At 44.3% G+C, this 18,484-nt stretch overlaps 1 protein-coding gene across 1 annotated transcript in view; it reads right to left on the reverse strand.

The window, feature by feature from the left end:
- LOC115476624 (protein-glutamine gamma-glutamyltransferase E-like) overlaps nt 1–3,629 on the reverse strand; it is a 70,931-nt gene extending 67,302 nt beyond the window's left edge. The window contains exon 1 of the mRNA XM_030213101.1: nt 3,565–3,629. Coding sequence (XP_030068961.1) covers nt 3,565–3,571 — 7 coding nt within the window. The 5' untranslated portion in view covers nt 3,572–3,629. The remainder of the gene's footprint in view (nt 1–3,564) is intronic.
- Between the last annotated feature and the right edge of the window lie 14,855 nt (nt 3,630–18,484).

The following is an 18,484-nucleotide window of genomic DNA, read 5'->3' on the forward strand; positions in this document are numbered from 1 at the left end:
GACCCCTTTATGCACTAACCCATAGCCGGTTAAGTGTTGAATATCGCACTAAGGGGCCCTTTTACTACGCAGAGGTAGGCTCTATGCGCATGCAGCATGCACCAAAATGAGACTGCTCCCGGCGGTAATTTCGGATTTGGTGTGCGCCCGAAATGCCTGGATGGTTTTTTAATTTATTTCCTCCCACATGCGCCGTTTCTGGCGGGTAATTGGCAGTTGGCATGTGCCGAACAGTCACCGTACCTGTAGCGCATGAGCCCTTACTGCTAGATCAATGGGTGGCATTAAGGGCTCAGTCCAGTTTGGGATGCGCAGCAGTTTCAGTTTTACCGCCTGCCATTTTCCCGTCCCGTTAAAATAAAGCACGTGCCCAAAAACATGCGCCTACACTGCCGCAGGTCACCTTTTACCGTGGCTTAGTAAAAGGACCCCTTAACCAGCTATGTATTTCCGCTTCCGCATACGGTTCAAACTTCTCCTTTTGACCTACAAGTGCATCCACTCCGCAGCTCCTCAGTACCTTTCCGCTCTCATCTCTCCCTACACTCCTCCCCGTGAACTCCGTTCGCAGGGTAAATGTCTCCTGTCGTCCCCCTTCTCCCCCACTGCAAACTCCCGGCTCCGTTCCTTCTATCTCGCTGCTCCCTATGCCTGGAATAGACTCCCTGAGCCAGTATGTCAGGCTCAGTCTCTGGCTGTTTTCTAGGCTTAAAGCCCACCTCTTTGCTACTGCTTTCGACTCCTAACCATGACTCTCTTACTCAACACCCTCACTTATCACCCCTACCACTGCAATTTCCCCACCCCTAGCTGTCTGTTCGTCTGTCCAATTTAGATTGTAAGCTCTGTTGAGCAGGGACTGTCTTTTCATGTTCATTTGTACAGCGCTGCGTAAGTCTAGTAGCGCTATAGAAATGTTTAATAGTAGTAGTAGTAGTATGAGCCAAGTATAGGACAGTCAAGCCATTGTGACATTACTGATGAGGTTGGCTCTTAGGCATTGGTGGACTGAGGCATTATGACATCACAATGTCAGCTCTGGTTAAATCACCGCAGTTCCTCAGTACCTTTCCGCTCTTATCTCTCCCTACACTCCTCCCCGTGAACTCCGTTCGCTGGGTAAATGTCTCCTGTCGTCCCCCTTCTCCCCCACTGCTAACTCCCGGCTCCGTTCCTTCTATCTCGCTGCTCCCTATGCCTGGAATAGACTCCCTGAGCCAGTACGTCAGGCTCAGTCTCTGGCTGTCTTCAAGTCTAGGCTTAAAGCCCACCTCTTTGCTACTGCTTTCGACTCCTAACCATGACTCTCTTACTCAACACCCTCACTTATCACCCCTACCACTGCAATTTCCCCACCCCTAGCTGTCTGTTCGTCTGTCCAATTTAGATTGTAAGCTCTGTTGAGCAGGGACTGTCTTTTTCTTGTTGATTTGTACAGCGCTGCATAAGTCTAGTAGCGCTATAGAAATGTTTAATAGTAGTAGTAGTAGTAGTACTATGTGTTAACTGGCTCCACAAACCAGGAAATAACACTGATTGCCACTGGCTGAATATCGGGCCCAATGTTTTGTGCTTCACAGGGCTTAATTTCTAGGAGAACTGCTGGATACACAGTTCAGGTCCTTTTTTTTTTCTTTTTCCTGTTGCTCAAGTCCCTGGTTTGCTCTCCTCTCCTCCTCCACCCCCTACGGTTCCACTTCTTCTTTTTTCCTACAAATTACGCCAGGGTGTATCTACTTCTATTGAGAAGCCCTTTCTGTCAAGCTTGTTTGAGACACACAGAGAGAGGGTCCGATATTCAGTCTGCGAGAGTTAGACCGGCTAAACTCCCGCGGCCGATGTTGAGCACGGATATTCAATGCCAGGCCGTTTCCAGAGACCGGCATTGAATACCTAGTTTATTTTTGGTCGGTTTAAAGATACCGACTAAGTCAACATTCAGAGTTAGCCGGTGATCTTTAAACCAGCCAAAGATACCCCACTTTTTCACACGGCCAAATATGCCAGCTAAACCGACTTTAAAAATAGGCGGATAGCCGGTTATGTTAGGCGATATACCGGCTATCTGTTAGCCGCTAACCAAGGATATTCAGTGGGGTATAATCAGTTATCCCCCGTTGAATATCGGTGGATAGCCAGCGAAATGCTATTTTCCTCTCTACCCTTTACCTCTCTACCCTCCTCTCCCCATATGTTCCCAACTGTAACCTCCGCTCTCAGGACAAATCACTTCTATCTGTACCCTTCTCCACCACCGCTAACTCCAGACTCCGCCCCTTCTGCCTCGCATCACCTTATGTCTGGAACAGACTTCCCGAGCCCATACGCCATGCGCCCTCCCTGCCCATCTTCAAGTCCTTACTCAAAGTCCATCTCTTCTCCCTTGCTTTTGGCGCCTAACCACCTTCCCCATTCCTGATACCTACACTGACTACATAGTTTGTTACCTTTAGATTGTAAGTTCTCTTGAGCAGGGACTGTCCTTCCCATGTTTAAACTTGTACAGCGCTGCGTAACCCTGGCAGCGCAATAGAAATGCTGAGTAATAGTAGTAGTAGTAGAAATGCTATTTAACCGGTCAGCAGCCATTCTGGCTGGTTAAATAGCACTGAAAATCGGGTGAATAATCTCAGACGATACCTCAGAGTAGTAGCAGACCCCAGAATATGAAATATAACCCTATTAAAAATGTTAATATCTGCTATGTTGATTTAGGGGGAGGAAGTCATCAATGTGGGCTAATGTTGAGATGAGTTATTTTACTTCCAACTCACGCTGTTTCAGCAATGAAACCTAGTTACCAACAACTGGGGTTTCACAGTAAAATAACCCATCTTAACATTTAATTATTTTTAAAATGTATACACCACCTACAAACATAATAAAACAGGAACAAATCAAACAAACAAACAAAAAAAAACAACAATGCAATTACACAATTCTTCATTCCAGCACAAGGATGTAGCTGCCAAACAAGTGGACTATTAACATTTCACATATTACTTCACCCTTAATAAACTATTATTGCTCTGGCACATAGCACAACATACTATGCATTCAGTAGCAAAACATAATATTTATGGTAACAAAACATTTATCAGAGAAAGCAAACTGATGTATGTATCCAGTGGTGTGCTGGAGCAGGCTCTCACAGGCTCTCGAGAGCCGTTTGTTAAGTTTTTAAGAATTTCGGGAGCCGGTTCTCCATGGCTACTTTAACAAATGGATCCCAAAATGTGGGCTTGGGCCCCTCCTGAATTCTCTTTTACTTTGCTGGCGAGAGAGAGCCCCCTGTTAACAATTTACCAGCACACCCCTGTATGTATCAAAAAAAACTACTCCATGTTGAAGATAAAATTGCCTTGTAAACTAAGCAGTTTGAAAGCAAAATATACTAGCCCAGCAACGTTTTTCTTATCCTTATGGCAAAAAGAAAAACCTAAGAAAAAAATCAAACTCCATGTGGTGCAAAGAATGCAGAGAAACCCTTCACACCATCTCCCCTAGACAGAGATAAACGTAGCTGGACATTGAATATCTGCTTCTCCCATCCATTCTACTCACAGGACATGACTTCTTCCCTTCTGCACCTTACTCCTCTGGTTTCCTCTTGACGTGTTCAGACATTCGTTAAAAGTGTACTGTGTGTGTATGGTCCAACTAGTATTTGTAAGATGAGGTTGAGTCCTCTGCTTATTAAACCCATTAACATTCAGATGAGCTGAGTGTGCGGTAATCACCAGGTAATGATGGCTATGAAAGATTCCACTTGGAGCATGCTTCCTGACAGGCTTTAATAAGCAAATCTGGGAGGTGGCAACTGGAGAAAGGAATTTCTTTACATACCTTATTATGACTTGGATTCTTAGATTCAGTGATTATCAATGCATGGAAAGGACACTTGGAGGAAGTTTGCTGGATGGAGACGTTAGGTGTGGGGAGGAGGGGGGGGGGGTTTACCTGAGTAGGGCTAAGTCCATCATAATATGGCCTCATAATATGGTGGATGCTTGGAATGCCCTCCCGTGGGAGGTGGTGGAGATGAAAACGGTAACGGAATTCAAACATGCGTGGGATAAACATAAAGGAATCCTGTTCAGAAGAAATGGATCCTCAGGAGCTTAGCCGCGATTGGATAACAGAGCCGGTAGTGGGAGGCGGGGATAGTGCCGGGCAGACTTATACGGTCTGTGCCAGAGCCGATGGTGGGAGGCGGGGATAGTGCTGGGCAGACTTGTACGGTCTGTGCCCTGAAAAAGACAGGTACAAATCAAGGTAAGGTATACACAAAAAAGTGGCACATTTCTTGGGCAGAATGGATGGACCGTGCAGGTCTTTTTCTGCCATCATCTACTATGTTACTATGTTATAATATGGCCTCAGCCTGGGCTAGGGAAGGGGATTTAAACTGACAGATTTAAATGCCTCCCTGGTAGGAACCAGAACAAAGAGAACAGTTGTTCCCTGTCAGGTAGCCTTGGAGCTTGGCAGGGTGGGAAGGGGTAATGCCGGGGGGGGGGGGGGGGACGTCAGACTCACATAAACAGAAGCCTGCACAGCCACGTTGCTGATCTGCAAGGTCAGGCTTCTACATGGAATGTTGCTAGTGGAATAGCAATATTCCATGTAGAATCTCAAATAGGGAAAGGGAAATGGGACTTGGTATACTGCCTTTCTGAGGTTTTTGCAACTACATTCAAAGCAGTTTACATATATTCAGGTACTTATTTTGTACCAGGGGCAATGGAGGGTTAAGTGACTTGCCCAGAGCCACAAGGAACTGCAGTGGGAATCAAACTCAGTTCCCCAGTATCAAAGTCCACTGCACTAACCACTACACGCATCCAACGCGTGTCAAATTGGAACTACCGCTCGGCTACCGTGTACCCCAGGTGGCAATTCCATTTTTGGCATGCGCTCAAAACACGCAGGAGAAAATATTTGATATTTTCTACCACATGGCGCTTACCTGGCGGTAATCTGCAGTTTATGCGTGTTGAACGCTTACCGCCCGGCTATTTCGAGGGAGAGCTCTTACCGCCATCCATTGAGGTAGCACTAAGGGCTCCCGCACTAACCCGGCAGTAATTACCGCTGGGTACAGTCCAGCACTACAAAAATAAATAATTTTTTATAACACCGGAAATGACGGCACAGTTGGAGTGGGAAGTACCGCCGGGCTGCTGTGGTGGCCTGGCAGTACTCCCGTTACAGTGAGTGCTAAGCCCGCGTTGGGCTTACCGCTGCTTAGTAAAAGGATCCCTAAGTGCTGAGGTTCCGTTAGAGAATAGGCACCTACTATGACCCCCAGTTATACAATTGTTCCTTTTCTGTTTGAGGTTGGTAGTCATGTAGAGGATAGGGTTAAACTGTGCAGTTTTACGCTTAAATCCCATTTGTAGACAGTTTTCTCGTTCATTTTAGTTTATTTATTTATTTGTAACATTTGTATCCTACATTTTCCCACATGCTTGTAGGCTCAATGTGGCTTACATAGTATCGGAAGGCGTTTCCCGGCTCCGGTGAGAGCAAATACAAAGTGATGTTGTGGTAGGATAAAGTTTGTGTGGCGCAGTCACATTTAGGAAACGTGCAGCAGAGGAGTTGAATTATGTCCATTACGTACTTTAATTTTGTTGTGTCGCAGAGATCAGGCATTTGGGTTGGATCGGCGGGGTATGCTTTTTTGAATAGGTTAGTTTTTGGTGATTTCCGGAAGTTTACGACATGGCCTAAAATTTGCACATTTTTTAGCTGAAGGTTACAACATATGAAAAAACTGTGCAAAATACTGAAATTTCTCAGTGTGTGCACAGTCCCAATTCTTTTGCATGTTTTCTCAATTATTCCAGGGGCGTAGCCATGGGTGGGCCTGGGCCCACCCCAGTTTGGGTTCAGGCCCACCGAGCAGTGGAGCACCTTTGTCAGAAGGGCAGCGGAGGGAGCAGGCTGAGCTCCGATCCTGCATCTGCTTCCCAGACGCTGCCTACCGCCGCCACGATCCTGCATCTACCTCCCTCTGTCTCAGCAGCAGCGGACCAGCGGTAGCGATTCATGCTGCCTCCTGCTTCTAACCCGGAAGCATCTCCTCTGCTGCGTCCCGCCCCCATTATTACAACTTCCTGTTTCTGCTGGGGCAGGATGCGGGCGCGCAGCAGAGGAGACGCTTCTGGGTTAGAACGAAGCAGGAGGCAGCATGAATCGCTACCGCTGGTCCGCTGCTGCTGAGACATAGGGAGATAGATGCAGGATCGTGGCGGCGATGCAGGCAATGAAGGCGTGTTGCTGCCATGCCAGAGAAAATGCTGAGGTACACCTGCAGGGCTGCCAGGGGGATAATACTGGATCCGGGGTTGGAGAAAAGGGAGAGAGACGCAGGACAAAGGGGGGGGGGGTAGTTTTAGGTCTGGCTATGCCACTGTTGCAGCCTCCCATAAAAGAAAATTAAAGCGTTCAGGTTTTTTGCGCATAGTAGTACATGTTTGCAAGTAGTCTGCTGAGAAATTTTAGGACTCTGTTTACTAAGCCGCGTTAGAGGTGCGTTAGCATTTTTACTGCACGCTAACCGTGTAGAAGCTCATAATATTCCTATTAGTGTGCGCTAAAAATGCTAGCACACCTTAATTAACAGGGCCATTAATGTTAATTCATTATCAATGAGAAGCTATAATGCAAAATCATACCGATCACTTTATTAATAATACATTTTGAGAAAACCTATGTGCGAACATGAACCCAAAAATATTTATGAAAATCAGGGAAAAAAGCTAAATATTTTGAAATCAATGGAATTTTTCCTTTGTCTACATTCCTAGTTTCTTTTGCAATCACATTCTCCTCAAGGAGTGGCCACAATAGCACAGTTCAGCTATTTCTTTCAGTGCAGCCCAGAGGATTTTAGTCAGAGGGTTTTGGATCTGAGAAGAAAAAAATGGATAAAATGCACATGTGATCTCCGTCCCAATGTAAGCACTCCATGTCAGGCACACTTTTTATTAATTTGTAAAAAGTGGGAGTACGACCAAGGATACCAGAAACTGGAAGATGTTCTTAAATAAAAAACTTTATTAAAGTCTTCAAACCTTTAATAAAGTTTTTTATTTAAGAACATCTTCCAGTTTCTGGTATCCTTGGTCGTACTCCCACTTTTTACAAATCATTGTTTTTACCGTGGGGTGCTTGAGTTTTCCGCTTGCTGGTGGATCTTCTCTCACACTTTTTATTAATTCATTCCACAAGACAGATTTTCATTAAATAATGCAAAAGTATGGGTAACACATTTTTTAAGTGGTCATAAAATTATCCATGAACCACATTTCCCTTTTGCATAAATTTGTAGAATGCAGTAATTTATCAGAATGTATAGCATCTGCTTGATAAATATACTTAGGATGTATTCACATCTGATTAGAATTTTATCATCTGTACTTTTATTATAGCAATTAATATTAGGTGGGACTCATCTGGATAGGAACAGCTTCAGCTTGGACAAGCCCAAAATGGACATACGCCAATTTTTATTTTGCCGCACGTCCATTTTCAGCCAAAAAAGAGGCCTTTTTTGCAGGTGCGCTCAAAAATGGACCTGCGCATGTCCGATACACATCTACACGAGTACAGGCCATTTTTCAGCGCACCTGCAAAAAAGGCCTTTTTTTTTTTGGCCGAAAACGGACGAGCGGCAAAATAAAAATTGGCATATGTCCATTTTGGGCCTGAGACCTGCTGACCCCTTAATCAGTTAACAGAGGGGAAAACCAATCATGAGGCAGCACATTTCAGCATGGAGGAATTTTACCTCAGTGTCAGCCTGTCTGAGCTTGATCTACTCACCCTTCCCTGTGGCTCAGATGGTGGGAATTTCAGACTTCCCCCCTCCCCCAAGGCAAAAGCTAGTAAATGCCTCCTAGCAAATGTGTGGGAAATCATGAGAATTCTAGTGTTATTTAATAGGTTTTGCCATTAGTTTAGCTACAATTTCATGCAGTTACTAGAATTGAACTGTTTCCAGCCAACTTTGATGCATCAATGCATGAGGCAAAACCAAGTCCTTACAAAACCAGCTCAAACTCCTTTTTAATAATTCTTTCAAACTCTAGGTTTTGCCTTGAGTGGTGGTGGGGTCAGATTTGTTGGTGGAGGGCTGTTTTCAGAGCTTCAAGAATTTAAGTTTTAGACTTGTACTCGAGGATATCCTCGGAGACGAGTTTTTCTTCTGAGATGTGCCCATTTTTCAGACGGCCATAGAACACAAAATTAGGGATTCTGTTGTCCTCCTTCCTTATGACATGGTTTGTCCTTTTTTTTTTTGTTACATTTGTACCCCTTGCTTTCCCACCCTTGGCAGGCTCAATGCAGCTTACATGGGGCAATGGAGGGTTAAGTGACTTGCCCAGAGTCACAAGGAGCTGCCTGTGCCTGAAGTGGGAATCAAACTCAGTTCCTCAGGACCAAAGTCCACCACCCTAACCACTAGGCCACTCCTCCACTGTTGCTACTATTTGAGATTCTACATGGAATGTTGCTATTCCACTAGCAACATTCCATGTAGAAGTCGGCCCTTGCAGATCACCAATGTGGCCGCGCAGGCTTCTGCTTCTGTGAGTCTGACGTCCCGCACGTACGTGCGGGACGTCAGACTCACAGAAACAGAAGCCTGCGCAGCCTTCTACATGGAATGTTGCTAGTGGAATAGCAATATTCCATGTAGAATCTCCAACAGTAGCAACATTCCATGTAGAATCTCCAATAGTATCTATTTTATTTTTGTTACATTTGTACCCTGCGCTTTCTCACTCATGGCAGGCTCAATGCGGCTTACATGGTGCAATGGAGGGTTAAGTGACTTGCCCATAGTCACAAGGAACTGCCTGTGTCTGAAGTGGGAATCCAACTCAGTTCCTCAGTTCCCAAGGACCAAAGTCCACTACCCTAACCACTAGGCCACTCCTCCACTTTGTGCACCAAAGCTGAACTTTCTCTAACTATCCCATTATACTAGAAATCTGGCACATAATAATATAGTCTAAGAAAACAAGAAGGCAGACGATCCGCAAAATCCAACGTGGAAGCAAACAGAAGCGGATCAATCAAGGTGTAGTGTACAACATGAAACCAGGACCAGATCAGATGTCTTCGGCCTGCTAAGTGGATTGAGCTAGTTTTGGAGGAACGCATTATGCTGTTTTGTTTTTTTTTTGCTCCCTTGTGAACCTGCTTTCGTTTTCATTATTGTAGAGCCCCTGACGCAGCCCTAGTGGGCAAAACACAGTCTGTGTTGGGCGTTTTTTTTAGAATAAAGTTGTACACTACACCTTGATTGATCCGCTTCTGTTTGCTTCCACATAATAATATAGTAAAGGGTCCTTTTACTAAGGTGCGCTGAAAAAGAGACTTGCGGTAGTGTAGGTGTGGGTTTTGGGTGCGCGCTGATCCATTTTTTCAATAGTAGAGGTGGATATGGGATAGTAAGGGTATGTATTTATGAGCATTTATCTGGTTGGTTAGTGTGCATTAAAAAATGTACGCCCCTGTTTACCAAGCCGTGCAGCAATGCCGACACAGCCCATTCAAATAAATGGGCTGTGTCGGCATTAGCACACCACAGCCGCTAGCACTGCTTAGGGGGGGTTAGTAAGTGCAAAATAGATTTAGGGGCAGAGCAGAGTTGTTCTTGTAGGCTACTGTTAAGACATGTTCTACCACAAATTTGGGCTATTTTAGCACAAGTCCCTTTTTATGCAATGAGACCTAGTTACTACTACTACTACTACTACTACTACTACTACTACTACTTAACATTTCTAGAGCGCTACTAGGGTTACGCAGCGCTGTACAATTTAACAAAGAAGGACGGTCCCTGCTCAGATGAGCTTACAGTCTAAAGGACAAAGTGTCAAGTTGGTGTAGTCTAGATTTCTGAGTATAGGTGTGGTGGTTAGGTGCCGAAGGCGACATTGAAGAGGTGGGCTTTGAGCAGTGATTTGAAGATGGGCAGGGAGGGGGCTTGGCGTATGGGCTCAGGGAGTTTGTTCCACGCTTGAGGTGAGGCGAGGCAGAAAGGGCGGAGCCTAGAGTTGGCGGTGGTGGAGAAGGGTACTGAAAGGAGGGATTTGTCTAGAGAGCGGAGGTTACGGGTAGGAACGTAAGGGGAGATGAGGGTAGAGAGGTAAGGAGGGGCTGCAGATCGAGTGCATTTGTAGGTTAGTAGGAGAAGCTTGAACTGTATGCGGTACCTGATCGGAAGCCAGTCAAATGACTTGAGGAGAGGGGTGATATGAGTATATCGGTCCAGGCGGAAGATAAGACGTGCAGCCAAGTTCTGAATGGACTGAAGGGGGGATAGATGGCTAAGTGGGAGGCCAGTGAGGAGTCGGTTGCAGTAGTCAAGGCGAGAGGTAATGAGAGAGTGGATGAGAGTTCGGGTGGTGTGCTCAGAGAAGAAAGGGCGAATTTTGCTGATGTTAAAGAGGAAGAAGCGACAGGTCTTAGCTATCTGCTGGATATGTGCAGAGAAGGAGAGGGAGGAGTCGAAGATGACTCCGAGGTTGCGGGCAGATGAGACGGGGACGATGAGGGTGTTATCAACTGAAATAGAGAGTGGAGGGAGAGGAGAAGTGGGTTTGGGTGGGAAGACAAGAAGTTCGGTCTTGGCCATGCTCAGTTTCAGGTGGCGATTGGACATCCAAGCAGCAATGTCGGATAAGCAGGCCGATACTTTGGCCTGGGTTTCCGCAGTGATGTCTGGTGTGGAGAGATAAAGCTGGGTGTCATCGGCATAGAGATGGTAGTGGAAGCCATGAGATGAAATCAGGGAGCCCAGGGAAGAGGTGTAGATTGAAAAAAGGAGGGGTCCAAGGACTGATCCCTGGGAGACTCCGACAGAGAGCGGGATAGGGGAGGAGGACGAACCATGAGAGTGTACTCTGAAGGTATGATGGGAGAGATAAGAGGAGAACCAGGAGAGTCACTAATAACTAGGGTTAAGAGTAAAACATCACGTCTTAATGGTAGCCCACACTGATAAGTTCTTCCCTTAATTAAGAAAAAAAGAAATGTCTCTAGAAATCGAAATCACTGCTATATGCAATAACAATGAGCCAAGTAACATACATGTGGTAACATAGTATAAGACAATTAAGCCATTCTGACATCACTGATGAGGTCAGCTCTTAGGCATTAGTGGAATGAGGCATTACGACATCACAATCTCAGCCTTGGTTACCAGAAAATGAACTTCTTCACACTAAGGGGTGTAGTTTTCATTGCGGGCTACTATTAAGACATATTATTTTACCAGTAACATGCTATTTTAGCACGGGTCCCATTTTCTTACAGTGAGGATAACAGTAAAATAACATATCTTAACAATAGCTCACATTGATAACTTCCTACACCTCCTAGTACAAATTGACATGCATTTTGTTTAAACAAATGAAAAAAAAAAAAAGAACACACCCAGAAATCTGGAAAAAGAAGCCGGAATAAACTGAAAATGAATTGATTTTTTTTTTTTTTTTACTTTCTGTACAATTTTTATTGGATCAATATAAGAACATCAAAAATAGTTTCAAATGAATTATATTGTAAATGATTACCCTATACAATAAACACACCAAGGGCCCTGTTTACTAAGGTGTGTTAGTGTTTTTAGTGCGCCTGCACTTAGCGTGCACGCTAACCATGTAGGCGCCTATAGGGATATCGTAGGCACGTACATGGTTGATGTGCCTACATGGTTAACGCACGTTAAAAACCTGAATGCACCTATAACACCGCTTAATAAACAGGACCCTAAGGGATTTATAAAATATACAAATAAAAGGAACACTTAACTTTAGCAAAGCAGGCGACCTCCCTCAACACAATCAGGTTTCGTTTAAACTGCAAACTAGAGCTTGTAGGGTATCACTTTGTCCATCAACTAATCAACTATTGAGATACCTACAAATGACGATGTTTAATATTGTTAATATGGGAGGAAAAGCCTCAATAAATCAACATTAGGGAGGCCCGCACATTCATCACTGGCAGAGGAGTGTGGTAGCCGTGTTAGTCCACTCTTAAGGTAATCAATAGAAATCAAACAAAATAAAACATGGAAAAGAAAATAAGATGATACCTTTTTTTATTGGACATAATACATTTCTTGATTAGCTTTCGAAGGTTGCCCTTCTTCCTCAGATCGGAAATAAGCAAATGTGGTAGCAGATAGTATATATAAGAGAAACATCAAAGCATTTCGTTGATAGTCTAACAGGGTGGGAGGATGGGGATGGGTAGGAGGTATGCATGGGGACATCAAAGCATATCATTGATATTCTAACAGGATGGGTGTGGATAGGTGAGGGGTGGGGTGATCAACAGAGACATACAGTTTTATGGTTTATAATGGGCTAGGAACCCCAGATCCTTGTTAAGTCCTTTCTGTTGGGTGTTAAAATATTCAATCATTCTGACTTCAAAGGTCTTACGTTCTTGTATGGTTTTAAAGTTACCTTTCAGGATTCTCACTATGAAGTCACTGGTACAGTGTCCTGGTTCTGTGAAGTGCTGTCCCACCGGGACACTGGCAGAAAAACCTCCTGTCTTGTTATTGGTACAGTTTTTTTCTCTCCAAGTAGCTCTTAAATTAAAGTATGAAAAGAGACTTATCTTTCCAACCAACCAGTCGTCTGCTTAATCTGTGACCACTACCCATGGCCCGACTTTGGCCAAGGTTTCGGCTCCTGCATCAGGGTCCGTGGTATCCACAAACTGATGTTTTATGTGCTGGATCTTTGCACATCCAGTCTGGATGAATGTGTAAAGATCCAGCACGTATAGGAGAAATGGCTTATAGATTTACGCAAAGAGGCTATCCTGTAAAATATATTTAAAAAGGCAGTGGTGTAGCAGGGGAGGCTGCCACCCGGGGCGGGGCGGTTCGCCATTGCACCCCCCCCCCCCCCCCGACGACCAGCTCCCGCACCCTACCTTTAAAAAGAATACCGGGAGTCGCGCCTGCCCTGCACGTACAAGAAATGTGCACCGTCGGCTCTTCTCTCGCTCTGTCCCGCCCTTGCGGAAATAGGAAGTTGCGTCAGTGGAGGGCGGGACAGAGCGAGGGAAGAGCCGACGGTGCATATTTCTTGTACGTGCAGGGCAGGCGCGACTCCCGATATTCTTTTTAAAGGTGGGGGGGTGTCGATTCGCCGAGGGGGGGGAGCTGGCAGGGAGCACCCCCTCCCGAGCAGACACCCGGGGCGGACCGCCCCTCCCACCCCCCCCCCTTGCTACGCCACTGGAAAAAGGTATAGTAAGAGCAAAACAGGTACAAAGAAAAGACCTTTTGCAGAATAAGGAGAAGAAAAGTAATGACCAAAAAGTTATTTGCACTTTATATTATGATTATCTATATTCTGATATCATTAAAATATTAAGAGCTCATTGGCCGTTGATCCAGAACATTCCATCTTTTGCATATAAAGAATTGTTGATAACATACAAAAGAAATAAGAATTTGAAAGATTTTTTGTCACCTTGGAATGCCCTCCCGCGGGAGGTGGTGGAGATGAAAACGGTAACGGAGTTCAAACATGCGTGGGATATGCATAGAGGAATCCTGTGCAGAAGGAATGGATCCTCAGAAGCTTAGCTGAAATTGGGTGGCGGAGCAGTTGGGGGGAAGAGGGGGTGGTGGTTGGGAGGCGAGGATAGGGGAGGGCAGACTTATACGGTCTGTACCAGAGCCGGTGATGGGAGGCGGGACTGGTGGTTGGGAGGCGGGAAATACTGCTGGGCAGACTTATATGGTCTGTGCCCTGAAAAGGACAGGTACAAATTCAAGGTAAGGTATACACATATGAGTTTGTCTTGGGCAGACTGGATGAACCATGCAGGTCTTTTTCTGCCGTCATCTACTATGTTACTATGTTACTATATCAGCATTACCAGTCCCACTTTATAAGGATAGAGCAGTGGCGTAGCAAGGGCGGGGCGGTGGGGGCGGTCCGCCCCAGGTGTCAACGGGTGGGGGGTGCTCCCTCCACCACTACCACCCCCCCCCCGGCGCAGCGCCTCTCACTCCCCCCGACAGTCCCCACCTGCCTACCAGCTGAGCTCCGGCTGGCACCTCCAATCTGCAGCGCTGCTGACTTTAAATGAAGAAAACCATCTCGTTGTTGGCCCTTCACTACTGAGTCCCGCCCTCTGATATAACTTCCTATTTCCTCGAGGGCGGGACTCAGTAGTGAAGGGCCAACGACGAGACGGTTTTCTTCATTTAAAGTCAGCAGCGCTGCAGATTGGAGGTGCCGGCCGGAGCTCAGCTGGTAGGCAGGTGGGGACTGTCGGGGGGAGTGAGAGGCGCTGCGTTGGGGGGGGGCCGGGGGTTAGGGTCCACGCCAGGGGGGGGGTGCCGATGCCAGGGGGGGTGCCGTTCCACGCCGGGGGGCGCCGTGTTGCACTACACCCGGGGGAGGGGGGTGCGTGCAGCAGCGATCCGCCCCGGGTGTCAGCCAAGCACGGAACGCCACTGGGATAGAGTAAGGGGTCATTACCCACGCTTAAATTTTTCCATTTGTCCAGTCAATCTGAAAACAAAATGTTTTGAACACCCTGTAACAGGAGAAAAAAATCAGTTAAAACATTACTCAAATTGCAAGACTTCGGGTAACTTGTAATAAACCACTTCTTCTGTTACCCTCCTGTTCCATTTTTTTTGTCTTGTTTGATCTGCTTTTTTTCTTTTGGTTTGCTAGTCCTGCTAGACTATTGCTAGGAGTTACAGGTACCATTTCACTTCTGTCCCATAATCTCTATTTCTTCAGTAATTGTTTCACTTGGATGTTCATACATCTTCTGAGAGGGGGGAGTCGTTGCGGAGAGGAGGGAGACACACATCTCACACATTTTGTCGACAGAACCAGAATCTTTTAAGTTGGCAACTGGGAGCATTAGGCTGCATGCTAGCAGCTGGTTGCTTTCAGGAAGGAGCTGGCATTCCTTTTTACCCTGGAATAGCACTGCTTGCAAAGTTCATTGCAAACTACTTTATTTGATTTACATAATAATGAGGTGTTTTGCATATATTGCAGAAGAACGTAAGCATTGGCAAACTAGGACAGACCAAAGGTCCATCAAGCCCAGTATCCTGTTTCCAACAGTGGCCAATCCAGGTCACAAATACCTGACAATTTCTCAGAATAGTAAAACAGATTTTATGTTGCTTACCCTAGAAATAAACAGTGGATTTTCCCAAGTCCATCTTAATAATAAGGACTTTTCTTTTAGGAAATTATCCACAATATCCAGAATAACCTTTTTTTTTAAACCCTGCTAAGCTAACTGCTTTTACCATATTCTTTGGTAATGAATTCCAGAATTTAATTACACGTTGAAGGAAGAAATATTTTCTCCGGTTTGTTTTAAATTTATTACTTAGTACCTTCATTGCGTGACCCCTAGTCCTAAAATATTTGGAAAGAGTAAACAAGCACTTCACCTCTACCCGTTCCACTCCACTAGACATCTATCATATGTTTTTTTTTATCATGTTTCCCCTAAGCAGTCTCCTTCTCCAAGCTTTGCATCTCATTATTATGTAGCCTGCCTGTGCTTAGCTAAAATAATGTGTGTTAAGGGTTACAAACCATGTGTTATTCCCTTAACTTCCCCACACAGGCCACTATCAGGAAAACTATCTGGATAAAGCTGGAACAGCAAAAGAAGGACCTAACTTTATCTACTTTGCTATCTGGATAACAGTATCAATATCATCATTGTATCTAAATCTGTTCTAGCCACTGTCCGGATTCTGCTGCTAAATATCCAGATTATTTCAGCTGTGGCGACTGGCGTTTAAAAAAAAAAAAAAAACGACCACCAAGGCTAAATATCAGTTGGACTGTTCCTAGTTCAGTAGTTTCACCCGGTTCAGCCGTGGTACGTTGCATTATATAAAAAGGATGAGCCCAGGGAGTCTTTGCACTGATTATTTTTGCTTTTATTGGGCTTAGTCAGATTGGAGATGCACTCTGAAAATGTTTATTTGGCATTTTCCAAGTTTGTTTTCGTTGTCATGATGCATCATGTTTAATTATCCATGATGGTGTTTGCACTAGCGTGCAAAATAACCTGATTAAAAAATCATTTGACTGAAATGTTTTGTTTGATATATCGAAGTGTGTTTCATTTTGTTCTTTGCTACAGGTATTTAGTCATAGTTATTTCATAGCATCAGACTGTGGCAGAGATCAGTAATATTCCCTTTCATCTATGTTTGTATTTGTAAAAAGAATGAATTAAACAGGCACAAACTATTATTATTTCATACCTTTCCTTGCCGATTTTCACAAGTTGCTTTGCAGTGCTGTACAATGGATGCGCATACGTGGTGTCTGGAAAAAACTGAACTCCCGACATTTTTTTCCAAATAACCCCAAAATGTTCTGCTGCAGCAGAAACTTCTGCCTGAAATTTGAGACATTTCTGAGTACTTTATTTTTCAACGGGATTGAGCTCCAGCAGATCGAGCTCGCAAAACACTCGAGTTCTTAATTAATGAAAACCCAGAATTCATTGAGCCGATAGCTCAGTGGCATGGAAGACTTCATGAATGTGTCAAGGTTGCAAGAGGACATTTTGAACACAAATTATGAATTAACTAAAAGAAAAATCCATTATACTAATGTATTTTCAAAGGTTATACTAAATTGCAAAGTATTTTGAAACTATGTAAGGGGTCCTGTTTTTTTCCAGACATCGTGTGCAATCTCTTCACATTGATTCTCTAATAGAAATTACTACATTTCAGAATTCAAAATGAATAAAGTATCACCCAGCAAATGGCTTTTCCAAGGATTTAGTACTGTTTTTCTTTTAATGAAGATGTCTGCGTTGCATTAAATTGAAACTTTGTTTGTGAGAATAATCAACAAAGCTAAAAATACGCCAACTCGATTGTCTGCAGTTAATAAAAGGACAATCAAAATAGGACATGGTCAATGTCAGTGGTGCACCCGGCCATTTCAGCTTCAGGATTCCTGCAATGACTATACATGAGATAGATCTGCACCCATATGCATTATAGGTATCCTGAAAATGAAAATGGCTGGGGCTTGGAGGGCGTCCCAATGACTAGGTTGGAAACCACTGGTCTACACAATAAGCCATGCATAGACTGAAGCTGTTAAAGATGCAGGAGAAATGGAGGCATGATACATATATTCAAATATATTGGAAGTTTAGGTAGTACTTTTCCATAAAATGAAAACTCTGGTCTGATCTGAATGTGCATTCATCAAGCCCAGTATCCTGTTCCCTTCCTTCCTTCCTTCCTTCCTTCCTTCCTTATCCAATCAGTCGAGTATGGCTCTCGGTCACTGTATGGATCAGTGTTCGCCATGCCTTCCGATCTCTCATAGCTTCTTTCAGTTTTTCTATGTTCATTCCAGTATCTTCCTTGATAGTATCTATCCAGCAAATTCTTGGGTGGCATATTTTTCTTTTGCCACTAACCATTCCAAGAATGATGCCTTTTTGTAAGGGACTTGCTTTGCATGATGTGACCAAACCAAGAGAGCTTTTATTTTGATACCTTGGCCTCCAGCAAGGTTTTTTTTTTTTTGGATACATTCCAGAATTGCTTGGTTTGTTATTTTGGTTGTCCATGGGATGCGTAACAGTCATCCCCAGCATTATAATTCAAATGCATCAATTTTTCACCTGTCTGCCTTTCTCAACATCCAAGATTTACAGTCGTTATGTTGCTATTGGGAAGATGATTGCACTGACCAATCTACATTTGGTTGCCAGGCTGATGTCCTTGCTATTCCAGATGTTCATGCTGACCATTGCACTTCAGCCGTCTCTTGATCTCAGGGGTACACTCACCATTGTGTTCAAAATCCTTCTTATTTTCAGCCAGCAAGGTGGTATCGTCCTGTTTCCAACAGTGGCCAATCCAGGTCACAAGTACCTGGCAAGATCTCAAAACAGTACAATTCATTTTATGCTGCTCATCCTTGAATATGCAGTGAATTTACCCGTCCACATTAGTAGTGGCTTATGAACTTTTAAGAAAATATCCAAACCTTTTTTTAAACCTTTTTTAAACCCTGCTAAGCTAACTGACTATTCTCCAGCATAAAGTATTAGAAGCCAAATGTAAGCCACACCATAGTAGAAAAAACCAGCACAAGCTCAATTCTAAACGCCAAGGTAGAATCCGCCAACTAAGCATATTCTGCAAGCCTTGCCTAGATTTAGGCACAGTATCTAGAATACACTTAGTTGATATCCCAGTGCTTAAAAATACACGCTTCCATTTACACCAGTGAAAACATAGTGTAAATCCAGGCACGTAGATTTACGCACTGGGCCATATTCTATAACTAAACATATAAAATTCAGAATGACCACAAAACACCCATTTCCTTGCCCATAACCACACCCCTTTTTGCCTGCATGTGTTAGAAGTTAGGCGCACTGCGTTACAGAATAC

Source organism: Microcaecilia unicolor, chromosome 8, assembly GCF_901765095.1.
Source record: "Microcaecilia unicolor chromosome 8, aMicUni1.1, whole genome shotgun sequence".
NCBI classification, from domain to species: domain Eukaryota; kingdom Metazoa; phylum Chordata; class Amphibia; order Gymnophiona; family Siphonopidae; genus Microcaecilia; species Microcaecilia unicolor.